This window comes from Xylocopa sonorina, chromosome 3, assembly GCF_050948175.1.
Source record: "Xylocopa sonorina isolate GNS202 chromosome 3, iyXylSono1_principal, whole genome shotgun sequence".
Classification (NCBI taxonomy): domain Eukaryota; kingdom Metazoa; phylum Arthropoda; class Insecta; order Hymenoptera; family Apidae; genus Xylocopa; species Xylocopa sonorina.
Window position 1 is genome coordinate 2,493,250 of NC_135195.1, and position 19,553 is coordinate 2,512,802.

Consider the following 19,553-nt stretch of genomic DNA (forward strand, 5'->3'; position numbering starts at 1 on the left):
TCATCAATTCATATCAAAATGCATTGACATTGATACGCAACAAGTGTTTATTTACACAGTTTAAGCGCGACACTCGTTAATAAATCATTATGTATTCTACATTATGGGACATTAAGTCCCATAAAGTCCTATGTGGTCAGCGATAAAAAACAAGATCACATATGTTCCTCTAATCCCCATTAAACAATTGAAACTTTCCACACCATTGAAAGAAAAATTACTCTGTACAATTTCCATTGAACGTAAACAGAAAGAACTTTTATAGAAACAAACTAACCATAGAGCATCGCTGTCTTCGAATTAGCTGCGATTTTAATTATCCAAACGTTCGGAACGCCGCGTTCTCAAGCGTTTTTTAAATTATGGTACGCGATCTCAGATGAGATCGTAAAACGAAGTGTTATGATCGCGAAACTTTCATTCAGATATAGGAATTTAAAAAAATATTAGTTACAATCTCTTAATTCACATTTCAGTTATTAAATTTACATATTAAATTATTTATGCTAAAATATTTATTCTTTTATCTTTATTTTATATTTAAATCTGGGGGTTACGAAATAACGTCGAGAAGAGATGATGAATAAAAACAGTTTAAGAAGCGCTGGTGCACACTCTTTTCGAGGACAGGAGTGTAGAAAATTTGTGCATTAAAAAATTCGGATACCGAAGGCTCCACTGTAGCATCGAAAACATCACCGCCACGCCGAGGTGAAACGAACAAAATACTCTGTAAAGAAACGCTCGAGCATGTTAACGATAAAAAAAATTCTATGGTGCCTCTCGCTCGACTAGCTCCTCTATAACACTGATAAATATCAACTGTAGAGTCTAGGCGTTAAGATACAATTGTACATGCGACATCGTAGGGCTGTCGAACTACGTTACTAATCGAATCTCGTGAGGTCGACGCCGTCACCGGTATTTAAAGTAAGTTCCATTCGTGCTCGTCGAGGAAACGTTTCTCGTCGAACGCGACAAGTGGTAGCAAACGAAAATCGAATACTAAAATCCCCAAGCGACGAATATATGGATATTTTTATCGCCTCGTTTCTGTAAATATTCAAATTGAACGGACAATGTACACGCGATACAGACTTGTTCTTTTATCCTTTTACTTAGACGCTCGAGGTCGTCGATAAGAGTGCGAGACCGGTACGAGAGGACGGATCGAAAAGTGGCCCAACTGTAACATACCCTCCCAGCTTGTCTGTGATCCATTGTGCAGTTTGATCTACTCGTACGATTAAAAAGTGTAACTTCGCGTGACGGTACAGAAACGATCAGACGGTATATATTGTACAAATTGCAAACGGCCAGCAATAATCTTGTATACTTGGACCCGATGAACTTCTCGATCCTCCCTCGCGTATCGAATCTTGGAGATCGTGAGATCGAACGAGAAACGTTTTCGAGAATAGCAGAGCTCTGTGTCGTTTCTCTTGAAGAGGCGTATCGACTTGTAGAGGCCACGACGAGGGAACGTGAATTATTTCGCTGGCAGCCAGAGAAATGCTTAACATGGAACACCAAGCGACGATTATATCGGCGATCGTGAGTAGAGACAATCAACAATGTGAATGCGCGCATAAATAATAAATAAATGTTTCAAATATCGTGTCACGATAGAATGCCCTTGTAAACATGGCGGCTATACGTAGACGTTTCGATATCCCCCTTTCACTTTACGTGAGAACACCCTGGGAACATTTAGTATAAATTAATCGACTAACTCGGGACGGTAACTTTAAATCGAAGAAGCCTCAAAGTAGACAACTGCTGTTAAACGATAGCGACCAGAGTCGAGTTTAGCTCTTGGGTCGTTGCGATAACCAGTGCTGGGCTGATTTCCTTCGAAATTCTAGTCAAGTTATAGTTATTCGTTGAGAAAGAGCTTTAAGCGTATATAATTGACATTATTATTTGTAGGGAGCATTTTAAATTGCAAAAATAAGTTAGAAATGTAAAGAGTAACTTTTAAAGCTGCAAAAATAGACTTTAAAATGCGTAACGATTACAAAATATTAAGCTAATAGAAGATTAAATGAATAATAATTGGCTTTAAAATGATCACTCTAGCATTCATGTTCACGAACGTGCACGTATTTTCCGTACGAATTGTAAAATCTATTTGTTTAACGATAGTTGTTTTGAATTGAAAAATTTACAACTATGTTCGTGCATTCACCATTTCAAGACCTTTTAATTTACTATCATGACCTCTAGTTTTTATTGTAATTAACTTGGGAAAATTTCAATAACAAACTCTTACTCTTTACTTTCAAAATCAAACTAAAATGTTCGATCACGTTAGAATTTTGTGACGCCACGGGACACAGTTACCCTTAAAGCCATGTTATATAAATAAATTCTACTGTTAAATTGCTGAATCTTAGCAAAAATTAAATCTTTCCTACAGCAATAAAATAACGCGATTACGAAATTGCCCAGATCTGGTAGCAATGACCCCTTAAACTATTATAGCTTCTTATTATGAATTAACGATCTACCATACGCGGCCTCTTTCCTTGACAATATATACCTGTTGAGTAACATGCGAGAAACGTATTTTAATAGTTTCACTGTGACTTCGCTGTTTCACGTTGCTTTTCTAACACTTTTACTCTAAGAATCGATAAGAGAACTCAAGTATATATAAGTAAGTATCCCTGAACCAGCGTGCACGACAGGGAAGAACGCGATCGAGACGCGTTATTTCCTTCGAGCAACATACCCATTCATTCGACTGTCAGAACGTCTGTCGACCGTGATAGAGAAGTTGAAGCAAATCAAACTGCGCTTAGAACATTATCCTGTATTACACCGATCGAAAGCGGAAGGAAGGGGCGCAAGAAAATAGTAGAGAGCGGATCAGCTACGTTTCATCAACGATCGTTTCCAGTTGAATCGTTTGAATAAGCTACCAATCAATTTCTGCGACACGCTTACAGATGTAGACGGTATTTTAATTTGCGAAATTTTTATTCGTACCGCTTCGCTGTTCCATTTGCGAAGCGGGAAAAACTTCTTTGACCGTAGAAAAATCGTAATCGATTGTAAAGAAGCGTTTAAAGGTATGTATCAGAATATACACATATATGTATAAATCACACTCGCGGTAATATCTCTCGATTTTGACAAAAATAGTCTGTTTAACAAATTTTTTGGAAAAATCGCGTAATATTACCGCGGATGGTCTCGAGAAGCAAGTAGTGTTCGTGAATCGGCCGAAAATACGTGTAATACGTCTTATTACTAATGTATGTGTACATATGTATATACAGATATGTATACACACGCATGCACCTCGTATAAATTCGCGGACATTCGATTGTGAAACTAGCGGAAACTTAATTAGTTTTATCTGCTTAACGCCTCGCGTTACGGCTTTTTAAACGTACACTCTCGACTAGATGTAAGGGAATTCCGTATCGAAACGTTCGAGCGTAAATTCTTAAGCGATTAACCTTAAGTGAATACTAAAATTATCAACTATTACCAATAATAAATCGTTTGACATAGAATTTTTCATAGTAGAATATATATTCCTACCAAAAGATACGTTTATCTATATCTGTCTAATATTTATTGATATCCTTTTACATGTGAATTGCGTTCTCTTTCATCGCGTTCCGTTACATTTTTTCTCACGTTTTCCACCTTCTATTCCCTGTTGTCCACTTTAATTCACCGTAATATTGAAAACTCATACAAGAGCGAAACAAATATTTACCGGTCCGCAGGGAAATGAATATTGCTCTTTTCGAGAGCAAATAAAAAGAATCCGGATCGAGATACAGTCTAAAATATTAGGTCGAAATTGTATCATGGACACGCGATAAATAAATGCAAACGCGTGGAAATCAGTTTTGAACTCGACGTGAAATGAAAAACAGAACTTTTTTTATAGAAAAGCATTTTGTCAAGCTTATCATACGTTTTTCAAATATTTGTCTTCGTTAAAATTAATGACGTACAAATTATCCTGATATTTTCATACAACCATTTCGCCCTACGTTGAATTAACATATAATTTATAATATTAATATTTGAATGTAAAATATCATTTAATATATAATTGTAGGAAAATTATTTGAAGGAAATTAAATAATTCCCACGTCCACTACCATGCTATGTATTTAAGTATTTTATTAAACTACTGTCGCTATTCCTTGACTCTATCGTTTTGCTCCTAACACAATTGCTGCTCACATTCAACTGAACTCATTCGTCATGAGGATTCATCCTGTTTCCCATCCATTCCTCAAACGCTTGTCTACGTTCCCTTTATTATTCTCAATCACACTGTGATACCCAATTCTGTTTCAGTGTCCTGACAATTGAAGCGGGCTTTGGGGTAACACGTAAATCCAAGTAATTAAGGATCGATGTTTCATGAAAACAATACATTATTCTTTTTGAACGAAAATTATAAATCTGTGCGATACGCGAGACAAGATGAAGACTGGCGAAAAATGGGAAAGTAGGGTTATTTGAAGATCTAGGTGAACTGAACTTTGAGCTATGACGGTACAAGAGGGTTGAGAAGAGAGTTGAAAGGTGAGAGAGTCCAACATGAGTAGAAGAAGTGAAAGTATGCTGATTAATGAGTGATGGTGACAAAGTAAAATTACCTAGATTAAAATTGGTGGGTACGACAACACGATCTTGCCACCAGATCCTGTTGCTCGATTCCAATACTCCTATTTTGCACTTTAATCTTTCGAACTCGATCGCACCCAATCATTCTATTTGTTTCTTTCCAAACATCCTGTCACCTTAAGTTTACACGTTGCACATAACATTTTTCGATGTTTACATAATATTTTTTTACTTTTAAAGCATTCATTTGTTGCGTAACATCGTTGTGCACCAAAATGGCGCTCGCGTATAGCATAATACTTAAAATTAATTGAGAAGGACGTACATTGCAAATTGCTAAGCGATTAGATGTATTTTGTTGTACTCGATAATTAATATTTACAAGAATCCAGTGAGCGGAGTTAAAATTGAAATCCGTCATGTAGTTGCAGTTAGTTGGATTAATATGCAAAGAAAGTAGTACTCTAAAAAATTATTCTGACTACTTATTTATTTTCGCATTAAAATCAATTTTTTTCCTGTTTCCATTTTATTTTAATTTCTCTTTCTTATTTTAAATAAAAAAATTGCTATCTTGATGAATTTTTTACTGTCCTCATCTCTATTTGAAAATATATTTGTATCACTAAATTAGTTACAGGAAATCGTTATTGGTTGTTTGTTTCTCTTAACTTAAATTATACCAATCTTGCATATACATTTTTTATTAAATTTAACATTAATTATTCCGAATCAATTTGCAATTCCAGTTCACTGAGAAGAGCAGATCTCTGCTTCAAATTGTAGAGGGCAGGAGGAAACCTGTACTTGCCTTGCACGATCGATATTTCAGAGCATGGAACACAAAACTCACAAGTGATTTATTCTACATAACCGATGGGATATATTCTGTAATACCGATCAAGCACAGCAGCTACAGATTTACTGTCGTCTTTTGTTTTTCAGAAACGTTTAGAAATAACATTGAATTCGACCGTTAAAACTAACAAAGCCAAGGGAAGCGAACATACCTTTTTTTCTTTTATTTTTATTATTTTAGTATCACATCTGAATCGTTTGTCTGAGTTTTTAGCGATGTAAGAAGTAAGATTCATAGTTTCTCATGTAGCTTTTACGTATAGCGCCCGTGTGCGTGCAAAACGCATAAAAATATATGTATTCAATACATATATTAATTAAATAAATTTGACAGAACATCTTTATAGATACCACACCTTATAGGATTAAGTATCGACGCGGATGTCGATACAAAGTCTCATAAGATAATGAGAAATGTATTAAGTATTATGACAGTTTTGAATAGTTCTTTTTTCACTTTTCGTTCTCTTCAAGTTCCGTTTTCTTTTCTTAAGTGAAATATATAACTAAATTATAAAAATATATTACTATCGCTATTTGAAATTTATCATTCTGTATAATTACATTATTTATGTTTCGAATGTGCTACAAGAAATAATGAGTTTATATTAAAACATATATTTCTAAAATTTAATATTTATATAATAATAATTACGACTATTGTTCATAAAAAGACATCTTAAAAAATGGAAAGAAATAATTTGACGTGAAAGCTCCACGTAACAGGTCCACGCAATAAACAGTAAGCTTACATGAATTTTCCTTTTACGCAATTACATATACATAAATATAAAACAAAAATAAAATTCTATACATTTCGTTCATATTTCATCTAAAACTATTCCCACCAAAAATATTGATTTCAAATCTGTATTATAAACATACCTAAATTCTCATTCTACTCGAACTTAACAAGACCAATCAATAGTTCAAATTCAAGATCTCGATGAGTAGTAAATTTTAGACTTGCCCAACTTGGAACATATTATATTCGAACGATCTTTTAGAATGTCTTTCACGATCGATCGATCAAGTCCAAGGGACCTTGGGGACGAGCAAAGCGTCCGAGATCAGAGGGTTAAGTCTCCTCGCGTTAGACGCGTTTCGTCACATCCGGTTCCATTGCCACGCTCCCTCTCTCTGTCCTTTTCCCCGGTTGCACGGATGGTCCCGGGGGCATCCCCTCCTCGGATCGGGGGGTTCTTGTCCTCGTTGATTCCGATTTAGATTTTTCGTTTTCGTTGCAGCTGTCGACGCTGGACAAGAAGTTGGACCAGCTGGTGTACGTGCTGGCCACGACATCTACGCGTCACCGTGAACCTTAAGGCCAGATCACACGATTCGATTTCCACAAACGACGCGGAAATTGAGGATAAAATGAGGTTGAAGCGTTCAACTATTAGGTTCGATCGAAGCGTTCGACCAAATTGCCAACGCCAATTGTATGCGTTGTACATTTTGCTTTCTGTTTCATTGAAATTAATCTCAATTGCTCAAGTAAAGCGAATCGTGTAATTGTGCCTTAACGAACACGCGTTCGTCGAATTTAACATACACGCGATCTTTCAGGTCATGAATTGTGGATCGATATAAATCGAACAGAGGTACGAGAATTTGAAAACGTCCATTTACTACACAGGCATTGTTCTTTCTCTTTCGAATCACGTTAATTAGAATTTACTTGATTTAAAATCATATTATTCTACGAGTAGAATTTCTATGAGATTCGAAACGCTTAATTATCTCTGCGATAAGAATAAACGTCCGTCGAAAACTGACCAGGCACTCATCGACTGGTGCCATCAACGAAATCAGAAAAATAAGTGAAGGAAGCCCGTGAAAATCGGACGAAGAAAACCGAGCAGAGAAAAAGAAGAGAAGAAGAAGAGAAGAAGAAAAGTGAAACGGAACGAGTAAACGTTGGCGATCGGCATCGTTTCGTGACACCGCGACCAGCGTTTCCAGCGAAACCCCCGACGGGAACCGCCATTATCCGTCCCGCGACGGCGCCACGTTACCATCCGGCAGAAGAACGCTCGTCGAGCTTAACAATGGCGATTAATTAATCAGCGCCTGGGCAGACGGGGACGAAGAAAAGCCGGCCGCGCGGGGAAAAGGTGATCTCGCACGGCGTCTTCGCGGGCAGTTGGTGGGCACTTGGTGGGCAGTTGGCGTGGTTCGTGGAAGAAAAATCTCTCGGTCGGAATCCCGGCGCGCGGACAGGTTGCTCTTGTTGTCAGTCGGCTCGCGGCGTATTCCGGTTTTCCCTTCGATTAAACGTTACCCGGGCAGAATGATGATTTCCGGTGGCGTCTGTTTCTTGTCACCGTCACCGCGCGCAGCCGGAGGCTGAAATAGCGGCCGGACAGAGGGGGAGATCCCGATAGCGTATTCCGACGGCATTGTCCCGGTACCAGTTTCCACGCGCACCATCTCGCCAAGCGGCGAGACAGGGCCCAGCGAGGATAAAAAGAGACGGACGGGAATGGGAGAGCCGGATGAAGCGAGATGCCGTAAGCTGCGTTTTTTGCCGATCCGCGGCCGGGTTGGTTCATGAATGAACCCGTTCCGCGGGTGAAACCGCGATGAACGAACGACGCACCGGATGCCGGCGAATGCCCGGGGAATGCGGCTCTAAGGGGTTAATTGCGCGAATTACGTGAATCGCGCGAGCACGCCGCGACATGGTGCATCTTAATCGACCGGAATTGCTGTTACGCGTCACCGTTCGACGCTTCTAAAGGAGGCCGAGCTCTCGTGTAAGATCGCGTTCGAGACGGTCTTTTTCGTTCCCCCGGGCCTGTGGCGGGCCTCTGGCGGGCCTCTGGCGGGCCTGTGAGACGGACCTCGTCCAAGAACCCAGGGGGTGAAGCTCTCGCGGATTCTAATTGAGTTATTAGAGGGACGCGCGAGAGGGTTCGAGGTGTGCTGCTCGGTCGGTGGGTCCTATGCGTAGCTGGTTCAATGAGGATGGTAGATTGATTATACTATATATGATATAATAATGGACGGACTTGAACAGCGAATAAAATAATTTTTTACAATTTTTGTATTAACATTCAAAACTTATGTATAACGATATGCTAAACAGTAATATAGTAATTGAATTTATTTTAATCGCTGTTTAATGTTCGTTAATTATTCCTAAAAGTGTGTACAAAGGTTGAACTAGATGGCTAAATATTATACAAAGCTAATAATAGGGTTAAGAGCGTGCTATAAATTTTATAAAATCAGATTGATGATCCCCTATTATACTTACAAATTTATAACTTAATTATTGAAATTACCTAGTGATACGCTACAGATTTCATCTAAAAACTATATAAATGAGTGTCAAACTCGATATTGGTCACCATCATCGGCAACTTTTTATTAGAGACTATTTTATTAGACACGTCCGATCGCAACAAGCGAATAACATTAACGCTAAGAACGTTCGATTAACCAACCAGCGGTTCCGTTCGATTAATCATCGGCTCGAGCGCATTAACGAAACCGCGACTAAAAAGAGGAGAAGACCGCTATCAAGATCTTGTACGAAACCCGATTAAAACTCACGCATGAGTAACCGCGATCTACTGAAAGGAAACGAGAAAATCTCTTAGCCGAATAAATAGCGAGTCGATAAATCAGTCTCGGGCCAATGACAAGCTCTCTTGTAATAAGCAGTCGATTTCAAGTGAGACGCTTAAAAGGAAACACGCGTTCCGCGATTAACACGACGATAATTCGACGCACCGCAACAGGATGGACGACTACTCGCAGGGCCACTGGGTAAGCTGGCGAGCGCGTAGATGGAAGCGTTCGATGAAATACGGTTAATTAATTATCGGGCACGTCGGCGGCGGACAGCACAATGGACGCGTTAAGCAGCGGCAGTGTTACTATTTCGCCAATGCCAAATTAAGACCGCGGGCACCTTGTATGGAGTCGTCGTGCATCGATGAACGAGCCCCCTTGGGCTCGTTTAATTAATGCGTACAGCCAGTCCTTTAAAATCGCCTGGCTCTGCCCACGCCTCGAGCCGCCATTCAGACGAATATAATTGCAGAACGAGCGACGCGTAAAAACTGTTTCCCCGCCGCGCGGAACGGGAATGTCTTCAGGAAACACTCGTAACGCGTACGAGACCTGTTTCGATTGTATTTTTCGATCGCGACCGATACCAATGGTTTACAACGCGATAGTGCTCGCTCGGTTCAAGCCGGATCCGCGCACAGGCTTAACTTATCGCGTCGCACAGTTTTATGTAACACACTTTTGCACTTTTGCACTTTTGCACTTTTTTACAAGTACCACAAGTACATATATAAATTTCACGATCTCGAAAAATTATTAAAACGCTGTCTTTAGTTTTTAAATAAATCGTTGCAGTTTATTGCGGCTCGGAATGTTTCAGAAGAAAACAAAGTTTCGGTCGTGCTTTTTAATAAATGAGTCATTCCGAGAAGACTCAATTAGCCATCTTGACAACTTATTCAACGATCAATGTATTCAAAATTCCACTAACAATTCGAATGATTTAGAATTTTTAGATTTTTAATTCTTTTAGTTTTATTTTAGATTTTTAAAATTCAGATTAGTATGTTTGCTCCTGCTCCTCCTCTATTATATGTGTACTCGTCCCTCGATTTACGCAAAGTATCCGTTCCACGTGGATTCGTTTTACACGATTAAAAATCGCATAAATTGTGTCTGTCGTTACAACAGAAAAATAATGGAAATAAACATCATTTAGAATAAAATGATATTTGTAATTGAATTATAATATTTCTTGAAATATTATTAATTTGAAACTATTTAAATTCATTAGAAAATTCATCTGCCTATATAAAATGGCAGACATTAATAAGACAATGAGACGTCTTCCTGGACATGCTTTCATCTGAAATAAAAAATTGAAAATAAATACTCGCATGAAAGAAGTTCCGCGTGAATTGAGAAACGGTTTAACATACATATATCACGTAAATACGTTTTACCGTCTCCACACAGCCATGCAAAATCCTGAACCCTCGCGACCCTCTCCTCCTGTTAGCACCCACACACCCACGGCACCCTCGACTCGTTCGCGCGCGTGCGCGCGCGCGTTATCCACCACGTAGATATCCTGGCGGGACAAGACAGCGCGCGAGACAAATTGAAGTTTTTCGCGAACGAACCTGTCCGTGGGCTCGCGAACCTGTCTTCCTTCGGGCGAACCGGCCACGGCAGCCCGCTCTATTCGATCCTGCCTCGCGGTCGATGCGATTCCGCGGGGCCGCTATCTCCGGCAACGGCCGACGCACCTTAAATCGCCGATTTACTGGACGCGCGAACTTCTTATCTTTCTACCGTATAAGGGACTTGCCGGGCCCGAGCAGACGCGCGACCGCCCGTGGAAACGCGAAGAAAGGCCGCGGCCGTTCACGACGCTCTGCTCGCTTTTCTCCGTGCAACGTGCCTCACCACGTAGTAAGGATATTCCTGGACGACCGAGGCGAGACGGGGACGAGCGATTTGTTTGACTGTTCCTCGTAGGGGTGGATCATGGGAAGGGATGGGTGCGAGCGGGTTGATGAGGCAAGCGGATGCGGTGTTATCCGAGCGAGGGTGGAAAATGTCGAAATTTAGTTTTGTTATTTTAATTTGCACGTAGAACGTTGTATTTTTCAAAAGGGAAATTGTGTGCTTTCGGTATAATTATTTATTTTTAGATGTTTTGGTCCTTATTTAGATATCCGTTGTGCACCGGGTTGTATTTAGTATGTAGTAATTAGTGTATCGTTTATGTTCGTGTTGGTAATGGGCATATCGACGTTTTTATTGGTCATGGTAAATGATGTAGCAATGTTTGGATGTGAATTAACGTTTAGGTTAATAATTTACAGATATTATTAGCCAGCTTGATGGAAATTGTTGGACGTCTGATGTCAGAATAATATTTACGTATTTCTTTTAATTTTAGTCGTCGGTTCGCAATTAGCGTCAAATATTGTGCCACGATCATAGAGGCAATCTATGTATCTTTTTATTTACTATCAGTCTGCAGAATTTCATAAAAATGCCAAAGTTGCGCTCCTCTTTTAGACCGATCGATGAAAATGTAGATCAAAAAATGAAAACGTGTCACAAAAGATATATTTATTAATAAAAAAGGTGATTTTAACGAATGAATGTCTGAAAGTAAGAGCGTGAGAAAAGTTTGTTTTCAAATTTCTTTAAATCGCGTTGAAGAAGGACGCGAAGTGGCCCACGTGTGACAATGAAATGGAGTCCGTCGAAGCGATCGGGGAGAGGATTATTAAATTTCTGTACCGACGATATCTAACGCGGGACGTTCCTTCCCAGGCCCCTGGTGGTGGTCAAAATTCCTCTTTTTTTCGTCGGGCTCTGCGCCGAGGCCGTATTAGGAAACCTGCAGTCATTGTACACGCCACGGTGAACGACGACGACGCGAAGAAAGATGGTGACGACGACGGCGACGCTCGCTTGCTGGCGAACAATTTTACATCCAATTTTCATGGCCCTCGTTCGTTAACGAACTGTACGTGACGTGGACTTTGAACGAGAAAAATAACTACTGAGCTCTGCTTTAACAAAGAACACGCTTATGAAGGTGACTGTCACTTCGCTTCACCCATTCAGTCCTTGAGGATGGGTGAAAAGGGAGTAGCTGTTAGGAGAAGAGAATTGTTATGTGGCACCCTCTGTTCCAAAACTAATTGATTCAATGATTTTTTTATTAGAAAAGTGAAATGTCTAAAGTTATATATTTCCAAGGGTGTGTTTTGGATGTATAGTGGCTACGACATTAATCATTATTTAATTGTGATATATCTGGGCTAATATTACCTAAAATTTTTCATGTTTAAATTAATCTTGATTCATCTAATCACTCCAACAGCTATTGCATACGAGTAACATTAATTAAAAAAAATATATCTTGATCTGAAAGCATTCAAATTTTGTACAATTTCTTTAAACGTTCATTTTTTGCAAATCTATACTTTCACCAAAGCAATTAAAGCAACAGACTTCAAAGAGTACCATAAAGCGAACTTAACGCGTCGTCTGCGATTCGTGTTCCCCGAGAAGTTTAAATACCCAGAAACAAACGGCAGAGCAGCCGCCAATGCGAGGATCGCGAAACGGGCGTCGCATAAATTCACGAGTCGGAGCCTATCCGGCGGAAAAATGTCCGACTCGATTCGAAAGAGCGGAACACGAAGATGAGCGGGCCGAGTCGCGAGCCGCGGCGCTCCTCGGCCGCGTCCACATCGACCGGCGATAAAAAGTGTTCAAGGTGAGCCGGAGGGACGTATGAATGGGCGTATGCATGAATGGCTGGCTGTACGCACCGCGCTGGGACCAACCGGTGCGCGCACACGCATCCTTATCCCCTTTCTGCGGTGCGTCTGCGACGCGCGATGCATCAATGAAACGTCCTCCGAACGTTTCGTTAGCTTTCGTTTAGAGCAGCCTTTCTTAAACCATGGCTCGCGACCCCAAAACGCGCTTCTCGAGCGACGAAACGTTAAACTCGTCAACAGTTCGCACATCCGTTTCGTTAAAACATGATCTTCTTCTTTTCTCGTTCATTCTTGTATACTTCAAATAAATACTAAACACTATTTCTTTTCATATGTATATTGTTTAGCGTTTATTTATTTTTATATATTTATTTTATATTTAAATTTGGGGTCGATGATGGAAGAGGACTTGGAAAGACTTTTTGGCAATCTTCTTACGTGAACAGTGGGCACGTGTGTTATATAGATGACGAAAGGTTTCTTTTCGTGATATTTGAAACGAATAATTGTGATTACGATTTAGAATTGCATAGTGATGGAGACGCATGAAAATTCTTTCTTGATGCAATAATGGTACACGTTAATTTTGCTTCACTTTTCCTTTAGACGGATTGAAAGTGTATTGGTGGGTAAGTAAAGGTACTGTCGGTCTTCAGAGACCAACATGGCGGTTGACGTGTTAATTACTGACATCTTTGCAATATTTGTTGTGGACATATTGAAACGAACGTAACGAATGTTTCTCTTAATCTCACGGTTAATCTCATGGTTACCATTTACTTAATGTTGCGTTGGAGATTGGATGCTTAATGTTGCGTTGGAGATTGGAAATTTTTGGTTGATGCATCATTTGAATATATTTTATACACGCGCACACATAGGCAACGCAAACGAATAATTACTATTAAGAATAATCTGTATCGAATGTAAATAGCGCTTCATCGACGAATTGATAAAATATTTAAATGACAGTAGAATGTAATCGTAACTTCGAGCATGTTACAGTAGAAAAAAACAGTGTAATTTTAGAATACACGATTACATGTATCGACGAGCAGAAAATTCATTAATAGAACAAAATCTTAATGCACTTCAAGTTTAATCATGTCTAATCTCTATAATATATCCCCAAGTAATAATCTCCAAGAAACAATCGAAGGTACTGAAACAATAAAAAACTGGAATATAAGACTAAATAAAAGTATCAAAAAATCGATGAATCTATTGTGATATTCATGCATCATTAACTGAAACGATTGACGAATAGCAGAAAGATCAGTAACAATTACGTTTTATTATTACAGACTATAAGAATCGATCTCTTTACAATCGGCAATACGTACAAAATAGTTTTCACGTGTCGCTGCACAGGATAATAACTATACGGACATAGGACGGTTCCTGTTGCACTTTCTCCCGTTCCACCGCTGATAATCGCCGTTTCGAGCGCAATTTCACCTCGAACAACGAAGACACGTCGAATGGAACGCGCTGAACCCCGCGGCTGGAGTACTTTGAAGGCGAGAAATCGATGGAAGCACACGAGCCTCAGGTGCGATCGTTTCGTTCGCGCTTCCAACGACGCGACTCGCGTCCATCGTGAGCCCACGGAAGCGTCGCCATTACGGTCCTCGTCATTTCGACGCACATCCACGGACCAACTAATCGTTCCACCCTCATTCCACACCCCTTGCATTCCGAACAACGCCACGCGCCGACGTAAACTATGTACATACATAAATAGATCGCTGTGCGTATAATAATAATAATAATAATAATAATAATAATAATAATAATAATAATAATATTAATAATAATAATAATAATAATAATAATAATAATAATAAAAAAAGAGAAAAAAAACACGGCTTTTGATTTAACAAAGAGTATAAATAAGACTAGATTTCGTTAGGCGTTATTAAATAAAATTCGCGTGCAGTTTTACGACTGATAGATAATCATGATAACCGTACAATTACAACGACCTTTTTCTTATTATTATATTTTCTATCTCCTTTTTTTTTCCTCTTTCCGCTTTCTCCACCTCGAGCTTCGGCTAATCCCCTCTCGCTCGTTCCCGCGCACTTTCCTCCCCTAATCTGGCCTTCTCTTCCTCTTGATCTGGGATGCGCGGGTCTCGCGTATCGCGAAATCGAAAGCCAACGAGTAGTCTCGGCCTCGCGATCGCTGCCTCGCCTCGTGAAAGCTGAATATCATCGCGTTCACGCCTCTGGTGTCTCTTCGACACGACAAACAACACCGTCCGCTTCTAATCGGCGAGCACGAAACCACGCTCTTTGGTTAACTAAACGACGAACACGTTCTCTCTTCTCCTTCACCGCTATGTACAAGCATTCTAGTCCTCCCATCTTTGGCACGGAGCTACGATCGAATTTACATTATTATTAAAACACGCCGCCACCTGTCGCCCTTCCTCTTTCCCTTCCTCTATCCCTTTCCCTCTACGTTTTCATCGTTTTGCTCGCGACACACCCGTGCATACGTACGTACACAATTTTCATTCGAAGAATCGACCATCTCGTTGCTCGTATCGATCCACGCATTGCTACACGACCTGTCATGAACACCACTTGCCGGCTTCCTCGACTATCGAGCGTACGTGAAACACGTGCTAAAGGACGTTTTTATCGGCGGAAGTCTGTTGGAATATCTCTATTTACGATTGCCGATTGATTCGTCGCGGATAACAGTGTTTTAGTTGGATCGAGAAACGTTGGAGACACTCTGCTCTTGTCTGTTATTAATAAATAACGACTACATTAGAAATATACGTTGCGTATCGTTGGTTGGCAATGTTACGTATCGTTCAATTTAATCTGCATGTTTAATGCGTCTGAGGATATCGATATTATTTCAGTAATTTTCGATGGAAAGTCTCCGACGAATCGCATCTCAGTCTGTGACATTTCATTATGCATTAAACAGCCGTGCATTCTTCAGAAGCGTATATAGACGTCCTACGCGTCTCACACGTGTCATAAACTCTCGATATTTAACTTTTATGACATTAACAGTCGCCTATTATTAAATCGTGAGCGCACAGTGAAAGTTACGCGGTGGTATTTCGCGTTTGATCCGCTGACTCGCTCGCTTTCAATCAAAATCACTATTATAGGTGAAATGTTCCAAACTGCAATTTTCAATATTTTTTAAAAACAATTTCTGAATTTGATAACCCTAATCCCGATGACCCGATGAAAATTTGTATATAAGATACTTGTCATTGTATCTTAGAATTAAATAGTTACTGCACGACATCCGTGTGAATTTGATGAAACAAATACGTCGAATCGTTCGTCTTAAAAATTTTATCCTAACTGTATTGCTTTGCTACGTTCGTTCGATGTCATCGGCAAGATCCTTCAACGATATGATAATAAGGCAGTTCGACAACGCTGAATGCAATAAATGCATGTCCCGTATGCAGCAGCGATCACGTGCACGCGACATGCGAGACGTACATATCTCTATTAAGACTCTACTATAAAGTCAATCTCGACGCGAGATTCAACAGTAGTGGCAAGAAAACCGCGATCGATGAACGATGAGTCGTGTCTGAAGGTTTTAATTAACAAGATGAGCAATATGTTTATTCGCAGTGTAACTTCTCGATCAGTCAATTGTGTCATCATGAGCATCTTTTCCCAAGAACTTGAAAATAAAAAACCGTTTTCAAAGCCAGCATAATCGTAGTGCTTTTGGGGATGGTACGATTAAGTAACGAATCTTTATTTTAGTTTCACTTAGCTTATCGGTTGTTAATTTTCAGAAAAGTCAGAAGCTTTTAGCATTTACCAACCAAATGTCGGATCAACTTTCCGTTCGATATTAACCAATATCGACTTTAAACCACTCGAAGCACAATCGCATCCGACTAATTAACTACCATTTCCTTTAACATTCCTAGCATAAACTGTCATCCTGAACGCAAAGGACCCTAAAATTCCGACTCGCAACGAAAGTCACTCAACTAGAAAATTCTCATCTTAATAGCACTTTGTATACCACTTTTCCTAAACAAGATTGGATGTAATTCGGAAGAGAAATAACAAAACGACATTTAAAACAAGAAACTGCCCTTCCATCTAAGATTCGTTCACTGAAACTATTTCGAATCGCATACAAAAGTCCTCGTATACTTAATTACGTTCTCTGTGTACATAAAATCTGTCCAAATCGAGTGACTCTCCTAGCCAGAATCAGAACCGTCCCATTAAATCTTCTCCACCAAACTCGACACCCACCAAAACGACGTGGCAGCGGACCAATGGCCGCGTGCCAATGGGTGCCGTCGTGCGTATCCTCGAATCTACCCCACAGCCGGTGCAATGCCGCGGCAAAGATGGCGTAAAACTAGAACCGACCGATCGCGTCGGCGAGCGGTCTTACTATTTCACGTGAGCGGCAGAGCGCGATGCTCGTCAGCGAAGCCGGTGGACACATCGACCATATTCGGATGAGGCCCCGGCGACGGCAACACGTTCGTGTCGCTCTCGACGTCCCCGTCGACCGCCTCGCTGTCCGCCGCGCCTGTCAACTCGCGCACGTTCCCCGGAAGATAGTCCTTCCAACTTCTGAACAGATACCTCGTGAACTTCCGCAGCTGCCGGAATTTACAATAAGTCGCGCCCTCGGCGGACTCGAGCTGCTGCGTTTGAATCAAGAACCCCTTCTCTTTGAACGTCTGTTCGAGCTTCTCCCTCTGCAGGGACTTCCGAGTCTTCCGCTTCCGGCGGCCCTCCTCCTGGTTGTTGTTCCTCTGGCAAGGGGTCGGTTGAATTCGCTCGCCAGCAGCGTTTAAGAAAGCTCCGGTCGACGAACCGGATTGGCCAGCCGACTGCTGCAACGCTTCTCTAGGGAAGAACTCGTAGCCGCGCATACTCTTATCCCCCGTCCCGCTGTAATACCGGAAGTTTCCACCAGAATCCACCGACAGACTCTTCTTCTCTTGAAGACTGGGCTTCGCGCCGCCGGTGAACTTGAACTTGCATATGCTCACCTCCGTTGCGGGGTTGTTGTTGTTCTCCGTAGGCATAGGCGGGATGAATATAGCCGACCGTTTCCTCTTCGTCGGTTGTCCTTGGCTGGCTTGGCCCACAGGCGCGTTCCTCTTCAGTCTTGGCGAGACTGGTGGCGGCACGGGGACCGTTTGAGGGGCTTGAACCGGAGGCGGGACCAACGGGGGACTCTTCGTCTCCATCATCGAGTATATCGACTTCGGGACGATCTTCTGCTCTTTCGGTGGCTGGTCCACGGTCCTGGGGTAACATTTGTCAGTCTGCGCCATTTTTTGGTAGTAAAGTAACTGCGACTGCAGCGCCATTGGGTGAATGAACACTCCTGCGTTCGGCCAGTACATGAATCCGGGGTTAGCACCTAGCATGGGGTCGATTATATTGTTATTATGATTCACGTTATTGCCACCCCGACTCAGAGGTTCCAACGGACGGTATCCAGGCTCCGAAGAGTACATAGCACCTATACACTCGACCTCCTCCCCGTCACTGGAGGTCTCACTCTTAACTTGTCCAGACTCGTACACGTTTCCGTGCTTCCTCAGCAGTCTGATCTTCAGCTGGTTCAGATCGCGGATGCAAAGGTTCAACGGCTCGTCCTGTTCCCTGGCGTTCTCCATTAGCCCGAAAGTCCGCCGCGACTCCTGCGTCAGTCTCTTCTCCAGCAAGCTGCTGATCCGATTCTGAACGTCGGTGCGCTGGAAAGACATCTGCGGCGAGATCCTTTCGCGGCAGTCGAGCTTGTCCCTGGGCGACAACCGCCTCTCCTCGTGGCCAGGAGTCCCGGGCAGGATGGTGCCGTAATTCTTGTATATTAAATGGCAAATGTCCGCTTTCTTCGGCTTCCTGCCCCGTCGCGGTTTGCTGTTGTCCAACGTGATCTCACCCATGTAAGGCAGATCGGAGTACTTCATCGGCGGCCTCGCGGACACTTGCGACGACGGCTGTTGCTGTTGATTGTGGTTGTGGTGGCCACTGTTCAGAGTATGGGAGGTGGTCGACGTGATGACGGACCTCCTCGAGCCGGACGGTTGACTCGTGTTCACCGTCGGGCAATGAGCCGACGTGATCTGCGGGCAGAGCTCCTGCTGCATCGCCGCGATCCGTTGCAGCCATCCGTGGACGTCCGCGATCGGGCTGGGCGTCGAGGTGGAGCTGGTTGGCGCGGGGCTTGGGATCGTCGGCTCCGTCAGCCGCGTTGGCGATGAGTTCAGAGCCTCTTGGGCGAGGGACGCCTCGTAATGGTCCAGGTACTCCGGGGGCAGCGCTTGGTGATGGAACTTGAGCTTCCATCGCGACTTCCTGCGGCCACGGCTGCAACAGACGTTCAGTGTCTATTTGTTTTAAACTTGCTCGATGCATGATACAAACAATGCGGAAATAAAGATTATAAATATCTTTTTTCCTGCATTCATCTATCAGAAGAAGGATAATCGTTTATCCACGATTTTAGTCCGTGGAACGTAACAGAAGGTTTCTATTATTCAAATTTCTCACGTTCGTTCCGGGATTAATTGGTAATTAATTTTGTCGAGTGCTCGACTGAACGCGTGCAAGGAATAATATGGAAATTCGATGCTCGACGCGGATAATTACGTGGACGATACGGGTCTCGGGTTAACGTTGTTTTCCAGCTAGCTGCATTCCGAACCACACCTCGGAACAGCGATTTATAAAAGCCGCGCCACCTCGCAGCAGGCATATTATGCATAGAGAGAATGTGTCTTTTACCAGCGCTCCTCTTCCAACGGTTGCTCTAACG

The 19,553-nt window shown here is 41.9% G+C and overlaps 2 protein-coding genes across 3 annotated transcripts in view; both read right to left on the reverse strand.

Annotated features, from left to right (window-relative positions):
* LOC143422490 (regulator of microtubule dynamics protein 1) overlaps nt 1–19,553 on the reverse strand; it is a 297,728-nt gene that overhangs the window by 215,298 nt on the left and 62,877 nt on the right. The gene's annotated exons all lie outside the window — the stretch shown is intronic.
* Nucleotides 16,456–19,553, reverse strand: part of LOC143433634 (uncharacterized) — a 49,669-nt gene continuing 46,571 nt past the window's right edge. For both annotated transcript variants that reach the window (XM_076911075.1, XM_076911073.1), the window contains exon 4: nt 16,456–19,105. In XM_076911075.1, coding sequence (XP_076767190.1) covers nt 17,170–19,105 — 1,936 coding nt within the window. In that variant the 3' untranslated portion in view covers nt 16,456–17,169. The remainder of the gene's footprint in view (nt 19,106–19,553) is intronic.